General features: G+C 49.5%; 1 protein-coding gene across 1 annotated transcript in view; it reads left to right on the forward strand.

Annotated features, from left to right (window-relative positions):
- Positions 1 to 19,484, forward strand: part of COL17A1 (collagen type XVII alpha 1 chain) — a 121,671-nt gene extending 102,187 nt beyond the window's left edge. Inside the window, exons 38-59 of the mRNA XM_074959401.1 lie at positions 554 to 589; positions 1,336 to 1,416; positions 2,760 to 2,813; positions 2,959 to 3,000; positions 3,943 to 4,005; positions 4,204 to 4,254; positions 5,068 to 5,094; positions 5,190 to 5,231; positions 5,425 to 5,499; positions 5,905 to 5,955; positions 7,175 to 7,297; positions 7,886 to 8,023; positions 8,840 to 8,926; positions 9,890 to 10,018; positions 10,979 to 11,065; positions 11,922 to 12,059; positions 12,371 to 12,523; positions 13,325 to 13,702; positions 14,696 to 14,827; positions 15,560 to 15,622; positions 15,891 to 15,962; positions 17,005 to 19,484. Coding sequence (XP_074815502.1) covers positions 554 to 589; positions 1,336 to 1,416; positions 2,760 to 2,813; positions 2,959 to 3,000; positions 3,943 to 4,005; positions 4,204 to 4,254; positions 5,068 to 5,094; positions 5,190 to 5,231; positions 5,425 to 5,499; positions 5,905 to 5,955; positions 7,175 to 7,297; positions 7,886 to 8,023; positions 8,840 to 8,926; positions 9,890 to 10,018; positions 10,979 to 11,065; positions 11,922 to 12,059; positions 12,371 to 12,523; positions 13,325 to 13,702; positions 14,696 to 14,827; positions 15,560 to 15,622; positions 15,891 to 15,962; positions 17,005 to 17,054 — 2,072 coding nt within the window. The 3' untranslated portion in view covers positions 17,055 to 19,484. The remainder of the gene's footprint in view (positions 1 to 553; positions 590 to 1,335; positions 1,417 to 2,759; positions 2,814 to 2,958; positions 3,001 to 3,942; positions 4,006 to 4,203; positions 4,255 to 5,067; positions 5,095 to 5,189; positions 5,232 to 5,424; positions 5,500 to 5,904; positions 5,956 to 7,174; positions 7,298 to 7,885; positions 8,024 to 8,839; positions 8,927 to 9,889; positions 10,019 to 10,978; positions 11,066 to 11,921; positions 12,060 to 12,370; positions 12,524 to 13,324; positions 13,703 to 14,695; positions 14,828 to 15,559; positions 15,623 to 15,890; positions 15,963 to 17,004) is intronic.
- The last annotated feature ends 813 nt before the right edge of the window (positions 19,485 to 20,297 follow it).

Consider the following 20,297-nt stretch of genomic DNA (forward strand, 5'->3'; position numbering starts at 1 on the left):
CTGCTGACGAGATTTTAGCACTGCCCGCTCCAGACCCTAACACTAAGAGCCCCAGGCTCCATGGTAACCCCCCAGCCTAAACCTCTTCTGAACAGTCCTTATTCAGTCATCGCCCTCCAGTATAATGGAGTCATAGAGCAAACCTCAAAGGTGCCGATTCTTCTCGCACCTGTCTGCCTCTTACAGTGGTGTAACTCCTTTGGCTTCAGTGGTGTTATTCCTAAGCTTCATCAAGGGAAGGGACAAGGCAGACTAGATCAGGCCCATTGTCTTTGTATTATACCCTGTACCTGCCTGGTTATTTCACCAGTCTAAATGGACTATGTGCTTTATTTGCCAGGTATTGAACTAAAAGTCACCTCTCCAGAACCTCCAGTATCCACTGGCATGCTGATTAATTCATACCCATATCCTGATTTAATTTACTTGCGTGGACAAATGTATGATTTGATGTTCTCAGCTCTTTCAAAGGCCTATTGATTGTCCCCTGATACCGTTAAATACAGCCATGGAAATCTAATGCAGTCGTTTTTTGTTTGTCCTTTGAAACCAGGTCCTGTTGGGCCAGCTGGTCTCCCCGGACTGCAAGGTACCGTACACAGTCTGCCTAGCACACTGTCTGCCTCTGAACGAACTGCATTCGTTTCTTTTCTTTTTCACAAACTCTTTCAGTCCCGCTCCTTATTTCTCAGCTTCTTGCAAAGTCTCTTTCTCTTTTGTCTGCAGAGCTTTTCATTTTGGCTCATTCGTCTGCGTTCATAGTTTTAATTAATCTTTTAAGAAATTCCCAATTTTCATGTCTCTCTCCCCCCACCCTCCCATAGAGGAGTGTGTGGGGAGTGCCCAAATATCTTCTGTATGAAAGCTACAGCCACAGATACAGCTATTATTATTCTATCCGGGCGTTAGCTCTAGCAGAGCACATTTCAATCAAAGCTGCCTTTCTGTTATATGGGCCCAGATCCTCAAAGGTATTTAGGTGCCTAACTCCCACTGGAACTGATTTCAGTGGGAGTTAAGTGCCTAAATATCTTTGAGGATCTGGATTATGGTCCTGATCTAGGGGTCCTGCTATGTAAGAAGGTGGGAGCTAGAGATGGACCCTGAACTGAGCTTGATAATAATGGCAGATTTATGCAGGAATTTCCAGATTTGGATGCCTGTCCATCAAGGATTGAATTTGTGTCAACCAGTTTTAACAGAAAGCAAAATCTGAAGCCGTGTCAGAGGAGATCAGAAGCTAGTACATTAGCCTGCAGCCTTGCAGATCCCCCAAAAGGTAGAGCTCGTCCTCTATGGGCTAAATAACCCACACTCCCTCTGTTCCCGATGAAGGTCCACGTGGCGAGAGAGGGCTCACCGGTGAAACCGTTGTGGAAACCATCAAATCAGAAGTTGCAACTTCATTATCTCAAAGTAAGAAGAGATGCTGCTTCTGTTCTTTATTGGAAGCATGAAGAGTTAGTGGGTGAGACCAGCCCAGCTAAGGGAGAGGGTCCTTCAACTTGAGATGTCTCTAGCTCAATATGTTGTAGATGAAGTGTGCACGTGGTTTAATTGAGGCTCATGGTATCTATATGATGACAATAATAGTATCTAGCACTTTTTATTGGTAGAGCTCAGAACACGTTACAAAGGAGGGCAGTATCATTATCCCCATTTTACAGATGGGGAAACTGAGGCACGGGGCATTGACATGGTCTGCTCAAAGGAGAGCTAGCAGGCCAGAGCCAGGACTGAAACTAAGGTCTTTTTGAGTTTTACTGCACTACTCTGGCCACTAGGCTACAAGAACATGCAGCTGCCCTGTGCTTACACTAAAACTAATGCTAAGCCTGCTGCAAAGAAGTAACCAGCCTAAAGTGACATGTTATATGGATGTGGAGGAGGACCAAGAGCTAGAGTCTCCCACGTGTTTGAGGACAAAATCATCAGGGAAAGAAATGTTAATTTCAAGGCAGAAGTGACAGAAACAGAATTGAGTTAACAGCAGTATCCCCTGGGGAAAATCAGTTTGTTTTATGTAATACAGTGTGCATGTTGCAACCAGTTACTATTACAATGATTTATTATACCTTGGATTATTCTACTATGCTCTGAAAAGCTTTTGTAAGTATTTGTAGGATGTTGATCAAGGATGGATTAAGACTAAAGGTGGTCCCGATCCGCTCCCCATATGCAAACACTGCATTTGGAGTAATTCGGATCTGGAACAGAACTTTGTGACTCCTCCATAGCTCTATAATGGGCCGAACCCAAATCCTAGATCTGAACACCCCCGAACTTGGGATTCACATCTCAGCTTTGAGGCTGGAGTCCATCTCTAATTAAGACTATCCGGAGCCCAGATTCATGAAAAATTGGCCTTCTACCCTGCTCACCAAAAAATTCAGGCCCTCCTTTAAAAATTCTTCCTCCTCCTGAAAAGTCTTGTCATCCTAGCCCAGCATCTTTGGCCTCTGTGGTCTTTCTCACAGGTCCTCACTGTCCAGAGAGATTCCTTGCTGTTTCCCACCCTGGTGGCCTTGGCCATCCCAAACTCACCTGCCCCAGGTCTTGCTGCCTGTTCTTATGGTCCCCAAGGGACTATCAAGGGAAGCCCTACCCTGTCCTCTCAGAATCATGGGTGTGTCCAGGTCCCCTTTGACCCATGAGGCCTTGTACCAAGGATCTGGCCTTAATCCACCCCTGACTCCAATAGCTTTCATTAGCAACATCGCAACAATATTTCCAGAGCAAAAATATTTCCTTTTTTTCAGTTTCGTCAGATTTACTGGGACGAGCAGGCCCCCCTGGCCCTCCAGGACCCCCAGGTATATATATTATAATAGAGTATTACATACAGTGCAGTACATAGGAGAGAGCACAGGGGTGGAATAAAGCCTGCAGCATGCTTTCAACTTGTTCATTTTGGTATGAAAATATTCTTGAATACATCTGATTCTTTTCTTTTGTCAGGCGCGTCCATCCAGGGACCACCTGGACCTCGCGGTCCAGCAGGTAAAACCTGGTTCCCCCACATCCATGGATTGTGGCGGGGGGGAGGGGCGGTTTACAGTCGATTTGTCATGTGCCCCCAGATGAGCAATTCTGAAACAGTGTGGAAGAAATCTTGGCCCCATGGAAGTGAATGGGAGTTTTGCCATTGACTTCCACGGGGCCAGGATTTAACCCCGTGTGTTCACACAGGCACACTTCACTAGAAGGGGAGTTTTACGATAATGGGAGAGGAACTGTCTAGCAAAATCCCCCCCACACACACACTCCCTGGACTTGCTGGTGGGCCTGACCTCTGGGGGAAGGCTGGTGGGGAAACTTTCGCCAGGAAAGTCATGTCTTCACCCTGAAAGGCGAAAGGGTGCCAACTCTTCTTTGCAGTTGTAGCATCTTCCGTCCTCTACTGCCCAGCGGTCTAGCCTTGGCTCCTCTGCACTCCCCGCCGGGAGCAATACTGGTTGCTAAGGATGCCTCCTTGTTCCCCTTTCAGTGGGATAGTGGTAATTTCCCTTCCCCTTCTCACCCAGAGCAGAGGAGGCTGAAGAGTTGATAATCCTTGTGCAATGCAGCACTTAAAAACTAGCTGTTAGATGGTGATTGCTGCAGCCCCAGGAGCTGAGCAGTGTGGGCCCCGTTTATTATGGAATGAAAACTCCTCTATAAGTAAAGCTTCACTGGATTAGGAGTGGAAAGGCCATTTGAATGCACTGAGGCACTCTGGGATTTTTCCTGCACCACACTGTAAATGGAGTTTCCCCCTAACTGGATCATGCTGTGATCCTCCAGTATTACAGCAGGGAGTGATTGACTAATGTGGGATAGAGGTGCAGTGAGAAATAAGCAACTGGCACCAGGTTTGGCAATCCAGCGACTCTGCTATGTGGACTGCTGCATTCACTGGCCTTTGCCTTCCCTTCTGAGTATTGTTCTATCTCCCTTGCTTAGGAGAAGGATTACCAGGCCCGCCAGGCCCACCAGGAAGACCAGGCTCCTTCGTGCCCACCTCAGGTAGGTACTTTCATTTGATTCCTAACCCCAGTTCTTGTGCCTGATCCTTCTGAAACCTCTCTCTCCCTCTGCGGTTCAAATGAACCCCCGGCGATCCCTGGCTTCAGGAGGATGTAGACGGGGGGACACGTCATGGTCCTCCACTCCATGGCTGTGTCTGCTTGTGTACATTAAACAACCCTTTTGTCTTCATTACAGAAACATTCTTCGCAGGTCCACCAGGCCCACCTGGGCCAAAGGGAGACCAAGGTGAGTCCATTTTCTCAGATCCTACTGCTCTGACTGAGCATGAGCCTTCCCCAACAGCTAGCTTTTCAAGACACTGGTAAAGTGCCTCAGCACTAAACCCTCACACTGATAAGCAATGCAGAAGCTCTCTGGGGCAGGAACTGTCCTTTTGTTCTGTGTGTGTACAGCACCTAGCACAATGGAGCCCTGGGCCATGATGGTGCTCCAAGGAGCTACCACGGTACAAATAATAAATAGGATTCTCCCTTGACTCCATGGCAACTAACTAGATTCCAGTTCAGGAGCCAGGGCAGTGACAAGCCACGACGTTCCAATCTAGATTTCGGGTGCCCGTAAGATTCAGGGGTGTTGGGAACCAGAGCTTCGGTTCTGCCATCAAAGAGACAAGATCCATTTGCAAAGCGTGGCTTCTGATGCGGCGTGGGTTGTGGTTTGGGGGCGTTCATTGTTCTGGTCCAGGCCCATCTCTGTTCTGCCTTAGCCACAGAGCGATTCCTTTCCATCAGGTCCTGTCACTGACATCGTCAGAGGCGGCGCTCCTCCTCCCCCATGGCTTTGCTGCCCTGCAGGGTCCTCTGGGACTCAGAGGTGCTTAGTAGCGTGCATGGATGCGGGAGTGTTAAACATAAACCCATGCTCAGCAGGAAGCTGGCTGAATGCCCTCCCTTGCCTGGGTTAAAATACCCAGTTCAGCCCTGATAATCAGATGCTGTGATTGTGTTCTGCATACTCGATCAGGGCCTGGGTGATCTAGCAACTCCAAGCCAGGTGGGTGTGAACAGTCTAACGACGCCTCTGTTTTCCTGTTCACAGGTTCACCGGGCCCACGAGGATTCACAGGTAAATAGGATTCCAGCAGACAGCGCTGCTGTCAGGTGGGGGATACTGTAACAGCAGGAATGTGTGACTGGCCTCTCTCTGTGTGTTTCATATAGGTGAACCAGGTCAGCCCGGCCTCCCAGGAATCTCTGCTTCAGGTCAGTGTGCACACACTTCTGCCTTCTCTGCATTAATTGCTCTTGAGCATTTAGCTGGAGCCAGGCAGTGAAATCCTGGCCCTGCTGAAATCGATGGCAGAACTCCCATTGACTTCAGTGTGGCCAGGATCTCCCCCAAGGCTTTTCTGCCTGTGCACTTCTAACTCCTTTTCCTGGCATTCTGGTTGGGCAGGTGCTGGAGTTGCCATCCAGGGACCTCCCGGACCCGCAGGGCCTCGAGGACCCACCGGACCCAAAGGAGACAAAGGTTTGTGAAAAGAAAACCCTTCCTCCTCCTCATGCCCTGAACCTGCAGCCCTTTCACACCCAGACCTCTCCCTGAGGCAGCCTGCTCCTCCTGGGCTGGTACAGGGTGAAAGCATGGCCGTGCTGCCCTCTTTGGGTGCACCGAGGGAGCAGGGACTGCACTGCCCTGAGCACAGGAGCTGCCATTGCTGCTGGCCCTTACTCACCTCACTGCAGGGTTGTGCCCTGTCCCTTCACCCCAGTCTCCAAGATCATGCCCCTGGGTCTGGGATGACCCCATCTCAGACTGAATCAGTGCTGTGGCTGGAAGGGGACATACACATCAGCCATTATAAACTACCCAAGGGGTGAGTTAATCCCTTGCTGCCCAATCCAGGCTACCTGTGTCTCTCTCCCTTGTTTCCAGGTGATGCAGGCGTGCCAGGGGCTCCCGGCATCCCAGGAGGGTCTTCATCAGGTAAGGGGAGCCTATTTGGGGATCAGACTCTATCTGGTCCCGTGTAGCAGGAAGTGCTGACATTAATGGAGGAGAATTTCAAAAGGATTTAGGAGTGCTGGTCCCACTGAAAGTCAATGGCACTTGTGCTCATAAGCTCCTTAGGCAGTCCTGAACATCTTTCCCAAAATGGACAACTCCAGAATCGCACCTTTCCGTTTTCTGCATCGCAGGAACCACCCAGTCCTTTGGGAGTGCATTGCCTCGATTGCCTGACTCACTGAGATCCAAATGTCTTATTCTGATCTCACTCACACCAGTGTCACTCCATTGACTCCTCATTTACACCAGTGTGAGAGGAGACTCAGGCCCAGGTCCTTTATATGCCATGGGCGCCTTGTAGCTCCATCATGGAGGGGATGCGTTGGCAGAGTCCCACCAGGGATGAATTTGGCCCAATATCTATTGCTAACGTTAAACCAGATTATTCTCCACCGTTCCTGTCCTCCACCTTCAGACTAAACGACCAGTGGCCTAAATCAACCATAAATCCAATTCAAGGTTCCCATAGAGGGGCGCTGGCAGATTGCAAGAGGAAGCAAATTCCAGAGCTTGGAGCTCATCACAGGAAATGCTTTGCTCCGGATTTCCATGCTGGTGACAGACAGCTGGATCCTACCAGCTGATGGTGATGTTATAGGATGTGGGAGAGTAGGCTCAGAGAAGGGCATTTCGGGAGGGCATGGAACTGAAGCCTGGTCCAGTGGTGAGGGCACGAGCCTAGAACTTGAGAGACCTGGGGTCCAGTTACTGCTCCACCACAGGCTTCTTGCCTGACCTTGGGCAAGTCGCTCTCTGTGCATCAGTTTCCCCCCTGTACAATGGGGATCAGAGGCCTGTCCTGCCATACAGGGGTGTTTTGAGGAGAAATGCATTAAGGCCTGTGAGGTGTTCAGATGGTGTGATGATGGGGCCAGAGAAATAGCTCAGATTTAATAACAGCCAATACCCAGAATTGCACTTGAAAGAGAACTGGGAGCCAGTGCAAAGCCTGGAGCTCCAGTGTTATGTGCCTCTGTCATCCTGATTAGGTAATTTATTAAGGGTCCCTCCCAGCCCTGACCATACTAGCGTAGCTCTTCCCATACCCAGGTGAAGGGATCAGGGCCTGCTCCGAGCCTACCAGTCCTTGGTCTGGTCCCTTGATGCTAAAAGCCATTGGCCTATTTTATTTCTTCAGGCGGGTCTTCAAACTCAAGACACAGGCAGGGTCCACCAGGTCCTCCCGGCCCTCGCGGTCCCCCAGGCCCAGCTGGAGGCTCACTGCAGGAGATTCAGCAGTACATTGCAGAGTACTTGCAGAGTAAGTACAACCAGGGACGTCAGGCTTTGACGAGGGCTGGTTACTCAGCTGCTCCTGGCAGTCCCACCACCCAAGATCCATTGGCCATTGTGGGGCTGAAATTATTCAGTGCCCCCATCTCCAGCATGGGCCGGCAGGGGAGGGGGAAGCTAAACAGGACTTAGATCCACCAAAGGTTTGGGTTCCCTTAGACCCACCCTCTCCCATCCTTCCTGGATGGCTTCCAGCATTCCTCCACTCTTGAGCCCTTCATAATTCTCCCAAGTGTGGCAGCCAACTCTGCATGGGCTGCAGCCCCACCTGCTGCTCTGCATCCTATACACCGGTGAGCACTAGCCCCTCTGATACGGGCACCCTCCTGCAAGGATCCTGCCTAAACCCTCCCCGGCAGGCAGGTACTGTTACACTTCCATGGGCCGTGGAGAGGGGAGTGCAGAGAGTGAAAGAGTGTTGTGTGATCATCCTCAGACTCTCTGTAATACCCAACCAGGGAGGATCCACATGACCAGGCTCCCTTCAGACCCCACTACACAGTCTCTCCTCGTGTCACACCGTTCTCACTCTGCTGTCACCTTTTTTCCTCATTAGGTGACACTATCGGGCGTTACCTGATTGGACCTCAAGGCCCACCAGGACCCCCCGGGCCACCAGGAATCATCACCACCGTTGATGGACAATCCTTGGACTACGCCGAGCTGGCCAAGCGTGTTATGAGCTCCATGACGAGTAAGCCCCATGTTCCCGTCTACCTAAGCGCCGCTATGCACCAAATCCTGTTCTCGGTTGCATCTGTGCAACCTTCTTTGAAACTCAGCGTAACTGAGATCAGAATGTGACCTGCCGTTGAGCCCAGGGCTGGAGGGGCTCCTGGTGTCTATAGGGCAGTGCTCCAGCATGATTATAAAATGTCCGACTGGGGCTATGCAAAGAATAGCATGCTGCTCCACATGAGTGAAGGGGGCAAAATTGAGCCCTCTGTCATGTCTCATTTTTACGTTAGATTTAGGCAATTCTTACTGCCTTTTAGATACTCAGTTTGAATGCTAGACCCTCCTAAACTCCTGGAGAGTCAGAGGGGAGTGTAATCTGCCATTGTCACTATGGGCAGCATGTAGGTGACAGTATTGCCGTCTGCTTGTTGGGATTAGACTGTCTGCCATTGTCTTGTCCCTCAAAGATGAGGGATCTACAAAGAGGCAGAAGCCCCTGTTCTTCTGGCTGTCTATATAGAATCCATTCTAGGTCAAGAGAGCAGAGGCTCCATGTTTTCCCAAGTGGCAGGCCATTAGTTTCATATCTGTTGTCATGTGGATGATACTTACCTGCTGACCACGCTGTGATCCAGCCCTGAATTCATCACCCTGCGCATGAGTGGAAAGTCTTTCCCACTGAGCCACTAAATTCCTTTTAAGTTGCACCCCTTGATCCAGTGTTAGTCCGTTTCTTTGTCACTGCCTGGCACACCAAACAATTACCTATCGAGCTGCCTCTCTGTATGTCGGTCTTCATTCTACATGACCTTAAACATTTCCATTCTCACAGGCTCCGGTTACAGTTTTGAGATGTCAAGCTCTTCATCATCCTCATCAAGATTCTTGACTTACGAAGACATCCTGGCTATGCTGCAGAGTGAGTGCCCCGAGCAGTGAGGGCTGCAGATTCCACTGCTGCTCGGTACTGGCTGGGTAATGCTTAGGAACGTAGGAATTGCCAGACTGGGTCAGACCAGTGGCCTGTCACTGTCACCAGCACCAGCTGCGTCAGAGGAAGAAACCCTGCAGCAGGCTGCGATGGTGAAACCTGTCCCCAGGGAAATTTTCTTCCTCGACCTTGTCTTCCTAACCCAAAATTAAGGGTTTATATCCCTTGCTTTGGGATGATTTAACTCTGGATAGTCTTGGCTCCTGTTTAAGAGTAAAGAGCTATCATCTCTATTATTAGAGCTGTCATCATGTAATCTCATCATGCCTCAGATCAGAGGGCAGTCCCATGGCAGAGATGTTGAGTAGGTTTAAATCATGGTGACAGCTAGGGATTGCACGGAGCTCTACTCCTGGCTGAGCAACAGACCCCCTGGGGGAAAATCACTTGACCTCTCTGTGCTTGAGTCAATCCAGCTGGAAAATCCAATTGAAAAGCAGGAGCAGGCACTGCGTCTGAGCTGAGCTTTCCTTGCTAGAAACTGACAACAAAGGAAATACAATCAGAACTTGAACTAATTATGAATTGTAAGAAGGATCTTGGTATGGGTGGATTCTGAAGAAATAGCTCAGCCTGCTAAATACAAGCAGAGCAGATCCCTGCAGCAGCTCAAAGAGAACAGAGCTAGTATGTCTTTCTCCTGGGGATCCCCACCTCAAAGGAGGTCCAGACTCTGTGAGCTACCCAGCTCCCAATACAATACCCAGGCACACGTGCATGGGGAGCTGGGATGTGTGGGAGCACCCTGCTGGCAGGTTTGAGAGTCCGTCTTTCAGTGCAAGCCCCTGGCTAGGAAGCCCTGCTGTCAGACTGTGAATGCTTGCAGCCGATGCCTTCCCACTCTTTGGGGACAACCAGCAGCACAAGACGTATTTTCCTTGTTCATTTCAGGAGAAGAAGTTCGTCAGTATCTAATTGGACCTCAGGGGCCCCCAGGCCCGCCTGGACCCGGAGGAGATGGCTTGTCTCTGTCACTGAGCTATGATGAGTTGACCAGCCGGGTTATAAGCTACATAACAAGTAATGATCCTTTTTAGTGTGTGGTTCTCGCTGTTCTCTCCAAGGGCCCGTTCAAAAAGCCGTAGAAGTCAATGGCAAGGCACCCATTGACTTCAGTGGCCTTTGTATCAGGCCTTAAGTGAAGGCATGTATTGCTGGTGTATATATAGTGACGGCCAGCACAGAGGTCTCCTTAGAGAAGAAGGATGGTCCAGTGGTTAGGTTAGGGCTCCAGACACCTGGTTCAGTTCCCTGTTCTGCACCTCTTACAATCTGGCCCTGACTGATTGGATCCTATTAACCAGACAGTTCCAGGGGGAAAAGCTACTTTTTGTCATTCTAGTTGGCAAGTGTTTGTTTAGTTGAAACCCCCACCCGAGAGGACTTTAATGCCCTCTAGGAGCAGTTCAACCTGTGTGACCAAGTTTTACTGGCAGAAACATTTTGGCAAAGCAAATTTCAAAGCTGCAAGCTACCAGGATTTGCAGAAAACAAATTTTAAATCCACCCATTTGCACTGAAAGCATGGCATGCTTATCCAGTCAGGGAACAGGGAAGCAATACCATGTGATTCATTGGCTCAATCACAGCTAACGCAAACAGGTTGAATATGCACGATCAGTTCATAGACTAAGAGATGCAGAGAGATACTTGAGGGGTAAATCTGAGGCTATTCCAGGAGCATAGAAAGAGGCTAGATTCACAATGAGTGAAATTCCCATCTGGTGACGAGGGGCAGCACTAGACCTATGCATCAGCTGAGCCCTGATTTGAATGGATCGTAAGTGGTACATAGGCCTTAGCCGTTGGTTGGCCTTCTGCATGGAAGTGAATTTCACCCTGCAGGAATTATTGGCTGTAAATTGTCCACCCAGCTCTGTTTGTCCCACTGCGATAGTGATCATGTTTCAGTGGCACATGTGACGTGTAGCCTGCCAATGTTGCTGTAATCCTCACATCTAAATGATTTTAATTTCCTAGATAATGGACTCATTGGGCTCCCGGGGCCCCCAGGTCCTCCAGGATTACCCGGCACATCTTATAGTGACCTAATAGCTTTACTCCAAGGTAAGCCCTAGCTGTCAGATCCTGCTATCCACATGTCAGGTAGTTAGTCAGTGATATTCTTTTACAGGCTGATATATGTTGATAGATTTCCACAACCAACAGCTGAGGGACAAACATACTTTTCTGGGGGAGGATGTTATAACTAAACTCCTCCCATCCAACCATCATCTATAGGCGAGTCAGTTGTAAGCCCAGGGTTTCCAGTACCACCTGTCATTATGGTTAACCCTCTGTAACCTCTGATGAGCAGTTCTGCTCTGCTTACAGACAAGCTGTTGCACTGAATGAATGTCACAGTTCCATCAAACTCAAGGAATCCCTTATGTACTGTGTATGGCTTGTACACAGTCAAACCCAGGAGTGTCTCCTTCGGGATCTTGCTCCATCTGATGCTGTGGAGAACGGCAGGTGAGGGGGTTCTGAACAGAACCCCACCTCTGTCCGAAAGCTCGGGAAGTGTCTGTTCCATGTGAGGACTGGAAACACAGGCAAAGATTGACCCCAACCCTAATAAAACTATGGAGTGACGAGTGTGACACAAAGGAGCCTCTAATGCCATTGTACAAAGCAAATACAAATCTGGTCCCTTGTTCTGCACTGGGAGGAACTGACCACAGCACAGGCCTCTGCACCCATTCGTCGTCCGTGCAGTCCTCCAGAAGCGTGCATCTGCTGTCCCGATGCAGGCCATTCACAGCACATTCTCTTGGATTCCCCACACACTCCTACTGCAAATAAACATGTGGGAGCGAAGCCCTTTCATCAGCAGAGAGGTTTCTGCCAGGGGAGCGACGGTTTGGTTGCAATGGGGTGGGAGCCTTGCAATGACTCTCTTTCTCTTCCATTGTACTTTCAGGCTCTGAATTTAGTGGCATTGTTGGGCCCCCAGGGCCACAGGGACCCCCTGGAGTTCCAGGAGCCCCAGGAATCCCTGGAATGCCAGGCAGCTCTCTCTCCACATTCAGCCTAGAGGATGTCACCTCTTACCTGCAAAGTAAGGAGTTTGCTCTTCTCAACAGCTGCTGGGAAGGGTTTGGGCCTGCCGAGGAAATGGCATTCAGAGACAGCAGGGAGATTTAGGCTGCGAGTTAGCTGCCCAGGAGATTTGGATGCATAATTCCCATTAAATGGGACTGAGTCCCCAGGCAGCTTGCAAATCTCATCAATGTCTGCATTTCAGGGCACAAAGAGAGGTGGAATTTCGGGTTGGAATCTTGAAACAATCAAGATTCCAAAACAAGTGTAATTGCCAGGTCACCTTCCATTCACAAAAATATTATTTCTCCCCATCCCTACTCTCCCAAGGTGTGGGATATGCTTCCGTCTCTGGACCACCAGGACCCCCAGGACCTCCAGGGCCACCAGGGCCACCAGGTCTATCAGGAACTGGCCACTTCTCCTACACTGACAACGTGCTGAGCGACACATTTAGGAGCGAGCTGATCCAATATCTAACCAGTAAGGAGACTCTGTATCTGACGGCAATCTCACCACCCACCCACTCTGCTTGCTGTTGGCTGTGGTCAATGTTATAGTTGGCAAGTCTGATCTATGATCTAGTAGGATTCGCTCTGGGTGAAATTCACTGCAAGGACTAGGTATCATTTAAGGCCCCCAAAGGCTGAAGCGGGACTTAAATGGTACCTAGTCCCTGTGCCAAACCTCTGCCCTGGGCTGAATTTCACCTGGTGCATCTTATCTATTCTGCAGCAGACTGTGGGGCTAATACAGCATCTGGTGATCCCAAGATGCAAGGCATTGGAGAGACAATGAATGTTTACTACTGTTATATTTAAAGGTGGATTTGTCATAAGTTTTTTACTGCCCCATTTTTTTATGGAGAAGGCATTTTCCTAATGAGCAATGGAAGGGGGTATGGGTCTAGTGGACTGAGCAAGCAGCAAGTACACCCTGAACCCAGCCTTGGCTCTGTCCTATGCTGGCAAGTCACTGAGGGCAACCTTTGAAAAAGTGGCTTTTAATCTGGGGAGCCTCCATCTTTGGGCTCTGTGCCTCAGTTTCCCCATCTGGGGCTCAGGACACATGCCAGCCTCCTGGGGCAGTTTGCAGATAGAAAGTGAAGTGCGCTGCCACATGCTGCATTCTGCAGACAAATCAGGTTGCAGACCTCAGCTACTGCCCAGCATTCCCAGGCTGTTGGCCACCGCTACCAGTGCCCCATGGACCCTGTCCTTGTGAAGCAGGGTGGGTGTGTCTGTCTGCTAGCACAGCCCCATCGGCGCCTGTTGTGTTTTGCAGGTGATGATGTTCGAAGGTTCATCTCAGGGCCTCCCGGGCCCCCAGGGCCTATGGGCCCACCAGGGCCAAAAGGAGATAGCGGCATCATGGCTGGGTCATATGGTGGATCCCTGGGTGCAGGCGGATCATATGGTGGATCGCTGGGTGCAGGAGGATCGTACGGTGGCGCCATGGGCAGCGATGGGTCGTACGGTGGCGCCATGGGCAGCGATGGGTCGTACGGTGGCTCGATGGGTGCAGGCGGATCGTACGGTGGATCCCTGGGAGCAGAGAGAGCACAGAGGAGATCGATGAGTTCGAGCGGATCCTACAGCGAGTCATTCACCGGATCGCTGGATTACAACGAGCTGGCACTTCGGGTGTCGGAGAGCATACAGAGTGAGTGGGAAGCCTTCTCCCGCTGCATGGTGAAACCTCAACTCCTTCCCCCCACGTCCCCTGCAAATCCCATCTAGCACCATCCACCACTTTCTCTTCCTACCCACTTCCCATCAGATGGGACAAAACTCCTTCCAGCTGAGCAGTGCTGGATGCAGCTCTCGCCTGAGCCCATCACCACTGGGAGCAAGGCACAGAGCTACTGATCCCTGCCACCAGCAGTGCAAAGCACTGACCAGCTGAACCTGCCCACCTGTGAGTCCACAGTGAGGTTTGCTGTGCTGGAGGAGAATGTCTGTGTAACTGGGAGGAAATCAGACTCAGTGACAGTGCTACTTCTTCTCCTGAGCCAATGGGAGCAAATTTCTGCAGAGCCACAAACTCTGGGGGCAGATTGATGTTTGAATTCTTTGCCGATTAAACATCAGCCAGAATGAACTGATATTCCTTATTTCTAGCAATAGGCAAGGGACAGCGCTCACCTGCCCGGGGAAATGAAAATAACCTGCTCAGATAAGACACTGAAATGCACGGCTCTGGGGGATTGGCCTCCCTCTGTCTTTGGGTGAAATTGACCCCTGTGCAGAGGTGCCAATGCAAAACCAGTGCACCACATAAGTCCCTCTTAAGTCCTCGCATGGTGGCTGGGCTCTTGTGTTGGTCCCCTGCACAGGGGCCGTTGTTCTCTGGTGATTTAGAAGAGAAAATAAAACCACAGTCCTCCAAGACGTTTAGTACAAACAGTAGCGCCAGCTCCACAACAGTGAAATCCCATCCAGCGCTGACCCGCTAAGATTAATCTTCTCCTGCAGGAAGAGAGGGTCTCTAACAGGATCTCAGGGTTATTCCAGGGAATTCACCCTGCAGGGATGGAGATACGTTAACGGGCCAGGAACTTGCCATTCAAATCGCCCTAGGAACAGTGCTCCTCTGGCTGAAGGGGGTTCTCTCCTCTGTGTCATGCCATTTTAAACCCTGTGTTTGATTCCCCAGGCCGAGGCCTCCTCCGGGACATGGTCACTTACACCACACAAGGTCCACCAGGACCCCCGGGGCCACCTGGGATCAGCAAGGTGTTTGCAAATTATGGCAACGTCACCGAGGACCTCATGGACTTCTTCAGAAGTAAGAGACACTTTGGTCCCTCCTTGATCATCCCAGAACGTTGTGTGTTCTCGCCCTCTCCCCATGCTGGCCCAGGTTTGCTGGCTGGGGCGCTCAGCGAGGGTGGGGTTCCCAGTGCTTCTCTAGCTGGCAGCATCCCCTGGCCCTTGCATACTGCAAGAGTAGGAACCAAAATTCTCTGTCACCTGTGCCACAAGCAAAGGGAAGAAGACTTGTTCCATCTCTACCTCCCTTGCCGACCAGCACAGGGTCAGGAACAATCTAGACTTGAGTCAGGACAGCCACATTTGCCCATCACATTTTGTAAAACCCTTTACAACAGCCTTAAGGGCACTCCTGCGCCGGCTCTGCAGGTTCCAGCTGCATCTATGTATGTTTAGCTAAGAACTCCCTGCTCAGCTTTCCACCTCGGTGACGTGACAGTGGCCCAGGCTCTGCTCTCGATGGCATCACTGCGGATCCGGAAAAGCTCGTCTGAAGCCAGCGGGATTATTCTAGAGCCACATCAGGGGAAATGAGCTCAGAGTCTGGCTCAGTGTCTCTTGAACGTACAAAACCTTAAAAAAAAAAAAACACCCCAAACAGCCCGTCCAATACTATTTAAACTAGGAAAATGTTCCAGAAAGCCTTGATCTGAGTCTCATTGCAATGCTGTTCAGTGTTTCTGCAATAAGAGTTAGGGCCTGTTTGCTGGCACATCCCACTGATGTTCTTATTCATTTTCCTCTACAGCATATGGTACCATCCCAGGGCCACCTGGTCATAGGGGGGAGATGGGCTACCCAGGGCCCAAAGGTAAGAATTGCAATCCTGCTGCCTCCTTGCAGTCAGTTCCAGTAACCTCTGGCAACCAGCTAGCAGCAAAGCCTCTGTGAAGAGAAGTTTCCCTGAAGCATGCGTCCTTCTAATTGAGCATTACATATGCCACCTTCAGTATCTGATCCCTAGTGTCGTTCTCGTCCTTGTCCCTCTCGCCCCAGCCCACTTCTTGCTGCAAGCAACTGGGGATTGACCTGCAGAATAATCATGATGAAGTGCAAACACGTTTCTCTTGTTCTTCCAGGTGAGGCTGGACCAATGGGGCCTCCAGGACCCCAAGGACCCAGGGGCCCGAAGGGGGAGAAAGGAGAGAAAGGTAGGAACATCCTCCCAGTGCGAGATGGGAGCTCTGCACTTCTTGTGGGTAGTGAGAGAGCAGAGTGTCTTCTGGTGGCTTGAGTAAGGGACAGGAGCCTGGGTTTGAATCCCAGCTCCAGCGCTGACTTTCTCTGCACCCTCGGGCGAGTCGCTTGACCTCTCTGCCTGGTGGAGAAGCTGAGAGGTGGCATCCACCCCCCCACCTACATAAAGCCAGAGTAAACGGCTGGGGGCAAACCAGGCAGAGCAAATAAAACAAAATCCACTCCTGTCCGGTGTCAGGGAGCTGGGGAGCCCATCCCTGGGCTAGAACAGAGGCAGCAGACACTGAGTCCTCCCGTACATAGGGATAAGCAGCCACTAGGGGACGCACATAACCACAGCCCCAGTGGCCATAATGCTCCCTCTCGCACGCTCCAGCCCTCTTCTGAGGGGCTCTATGCAGAGCTGGCACAGAGCCGTCGTTTTCAGCTTGTACGCCCCACCACGTCCTTTTGCTGCACTGAGAAGCTTCCCTGGTCCAGCCACTGATGGCTGAATTTTAGGGAGTACCTCTTTCCATCATTCCTTTATATTAACGATCCAAAGTAACTCGCACATGAAGGAATCCTACAGCCATCAAAGGCCTTTCCATTGCTGAATTCTAACCCAGGGACTGGTATGGCTCGCCACACAGTAGATGTAGTGTAGGATAATGGGTGTGTTCACAAAGCGTAAAACTAAGGCCCAGACAGACAGGCTGCACGCAGCCCTGGGAGCGCAGATACCATGGTGATGGGAAACCTACATAAATAACCACTACTTAAACCCTGCCGTAAGGGCTTAAATGTTGGACATTCCCTCTGCACTGGGGTGCATGTCACCTGGAGGGTATATTCTTACCAAAAACAAAGGGTAAATATGCATCTGAAAGTGAAAGGTAGGTGAATGCTGAGTTGTCACCAGAACCACCAATCTCCTGTAACTAATGAAAAACTCACTTTGCCTTTTCGATACACAGCATTTCACACAATCGCTCTCTGTCTCCCTTGCTCTCTTAGGTGAACAAGTATTTGTTGGCAGAAGAAAAAGAAGAAGCGTCGGGGTCTAAGTTAAGCTCCAGGATCAGTATTCCCTACCGCGGGATCCACAGCCGCCATTTTGGAATCCAGTAGAGAATTAGCCTGACTCTTTATTGGTTTCCTGCTAGAACACCTTCCTAGTCAGTCAACTAACCACATAGACTTGGTAGTTCAGGATGTGTCTTTATTTTTTATTTGATGTTGTTGGGCTTTGAATGACTCTAATTTGTACGTGTCCAACACAGAACTACCTGTTGGGAATATGCTCCCATTCATTCACAGTGCATTAATCCCCCACACACTGTCCGCTGATGAGAATTGTATTCAAGTGCCTGCATTCGTATCTTAGGTCTCGGAAGGCCTTCCTTTGTCACCAATCCAGGTGTCTTGCATTAGAGCCAGACTTAGTTAAATACAGTGAAACCGGCTTTAACCAACTCCTCAAGCCTCCTGGAAAAGAAAAATCCAGTAGCCTGGAGATTAAGGAGGCAAGCAATTTTTCTGAAATCAGAAACTGAGCCAAGGTTGTGAACTGAAGCTTGGACAAAAGTGATTGGGAGACTTTGGTGATCACCAAAGTAGGTTGTCTCAAGACACTGGGGTGATGTCCTTATACAGGTTTCATTGTACTTCCCACCAGTTGCTGTTGAATGGCTATGGAGAGTCTCTTCGTTCCATAGCCATGTTGGGTGGTCTGATCAGCAAGCGCAGTTAATGAAAGCAGCAATGTAAGGAACTAGGCAAAACTTCTGCAGAGATCAGGGTTTCCTGGAGGGGAAGCAGGGTGGGTGGAGGCAATCGTGGAATTCTCTGTATCCATTGACAATCAAAAACTGGCCAGGATATATGCTGTCAAAAACTGGACAGGTAATTCACCAGCAATGGAAGTGTAAACAGAACTCAGACACTAGAGCACCCAGTGAGAGAAATACCTGACCCCTGTCTACATTACAGCATCCCACCTGCACAGCGGCAATGGTGGGACATTACCATTTGATTATTACCAAGGTAGATGCACCCCTTATAAATTTCAAAAACATTTTATTAGCATCACCCATAAATGCATTTGGAGTTGGTTGATAAGTCCATGTATTTATGCACCAGAAATGGCTACCACATCCTGTCCTGTTATAGGCCAATGGCACAAAGGGAGGTCATACGACACTACCACATATTGACATACATACACACACACAGGGTGGGTGCCCATACACTATGCAGGTCACTTTGCCAAATACGCTTTTAATTTCACTTGGTAACTGCTTTGCCACGATGTGAAGGGTGAGTTCGAACTTAAGCACTTTTGTTAAAACATAATTTGTTGATTTTTAAAAAAAATTATTTTTATATGGTTCTTTTTTTACGTTGGGGGGAAATTGCATTTTTAATGTAAACCTCCCAATTAAAGTGTGTTTTTAACCCTATGTTCTCCTGAGCAAGCTTACAATTGGAAATCAGCGCTAGACTCAGTGTCACACTGGGTAGACACATCTAACAACGTCAAGGTAAATTGTCGCAAATGAAGCACAACACAGCATGTGTCAGGAAGGTAGCTCTGGGCACGGCTGAAGAACCAGGCCTGTTTTCTGCACTTCCCATTTCATCAGGGCGAATTATCAGTGTGAGCTTTCTTTGTGATAAGCAGTCACTGTCCTAATTGATCGTACAGTGAAGAGTCAAACAGCCAACTGGCTTCTGATTGAGCATGATTTCCATTAGTGTTAGCAGGGACTTACACACATGGCTCAATGGGTGAATGGCCTCTTTGTCTTGGACATCATCTTCATTTCTTCAGCAATCCAATTATTTCAAAATCTTCAGTTTATCACATCATTGCAGGGCTAATTTGGCGGGGAAAGGGTCAGCAAAACTGGCCATGTGATGGCTTAACTAGAAGGGCTTTATGAACTACAGAGATTAAAGAGCCAGTCATTTTAAGGCTGAATTGCATGCAGTTTTCCATTTAACACACAGTCTCACTTCACCATTTTCAGTGTGAGACACTTCAATAGCACCCCCCCACACTATCTGGTAGGATATTCTCACGTCCAGAATTACCCTGTGGTAATCCCAAGGATAGATGCTAGCAAAAACTGATTTTCTTCCATTTAAAGGTGTTAGACTGGAACTGGGAGCTTATCTGCTAGACAGATTTGGTATGTGAGCTTCATAGACCAAATCATATATCTTACTGAAAACAACCTTATTTCATTCAAAGCTTAAACACCAGCCATCAGTTTCATTCATTAACTCTAGTGAAAGTTTCAAAGCAGATTTTAGCTGGTCCATTTATTTCCTGTATCATTTTGTTCTGAGGGTTTGGAACAAGGGCTGTGTTGAACAGGCCGGCTTTCTGAACACACAGAAGCTTGCAATGTTTTTAAATAAATAAAGTCTACTATTGGGTTCTACACACGATGCCTGTACTTGATAAGCTGAGCCCTTCTCTTTGTAATAAAATGCCCTTAAAAATGTCATTTGGTGTCATGTTTAACTACTGCAACAGTGTTTCAGTCTGTAAATGTTTTTACTGTCATACTTGGAAAAACCTACCAAGGTTCCCTTGGCAGGGGTGCTGATAAGCGCCATTGAACCAAACTGTAAACCCTGTATATCATGGAAACCACTTCAAGGTGGGGTGGGGGGAGGTTGCATCCCTACTTCCAGCACCTATGCCTCTTGGTATGGGAGAAAGTTTTGTAGCTTCCAAAGTGGTTGAACCAGTGAAATGCTGCAGCCTTAACCGTATACACAGAGAGTTTGTGGACCTGTAACACTGAATTGCCTCACTCTCAAACAGCTATGGGTTATCTTTTAACTACAATGCTCTGGAGAGTGTTTGGCTAAGGGCCAGGAGGAAGCAGCTTAGCCAAGATGGAAAGGCTGTTCAGGTGGCTACAGCACTTGGCCTGGCCATTCTTGACTCAGGTGCAGCCTCCCTGTGTGAACTGGGTCAAGCCACTTCCCCTTCCCTGTGCCTCAGGTCTCCTCCCCCTGTATAACAGGGCTAGTGATCGCAGTCACGGCACAGTACCCTGGCAGGTCCCTGCCTGTTAGCCACTGCCAGGCTCCTGGACTTAGCCCAGGGATTTCATTTGTTCTGCCCATGTCCTGGAACCCGTGTTGCCAGATGTCCTGTTTTCCATCGAATGCCGCGTCAAAAAGGGAGCCTGGCAGTGCCGGTCAGCACCATCGATCAGGCGGTGAAAAGTCCGGGTGGAGGTGCTGCTGGGCTAAGGCAGGCTAGTCCCTATCTGTCCTGGCTCCGCAGC

Source organism: Natator depressus, chromosome 7 (genome assembly GCF_965152275.1).
Source record: "Natator depressus isolate rNatDep1 chromosome 7, rNatDep2.hap1, whole genome shotgun sequence".
Taxonomy (NCBI): Eukaryota; Metazoa; Chordata; order Testudines; family Cheloniidae; genus Natator; species Natator depressus.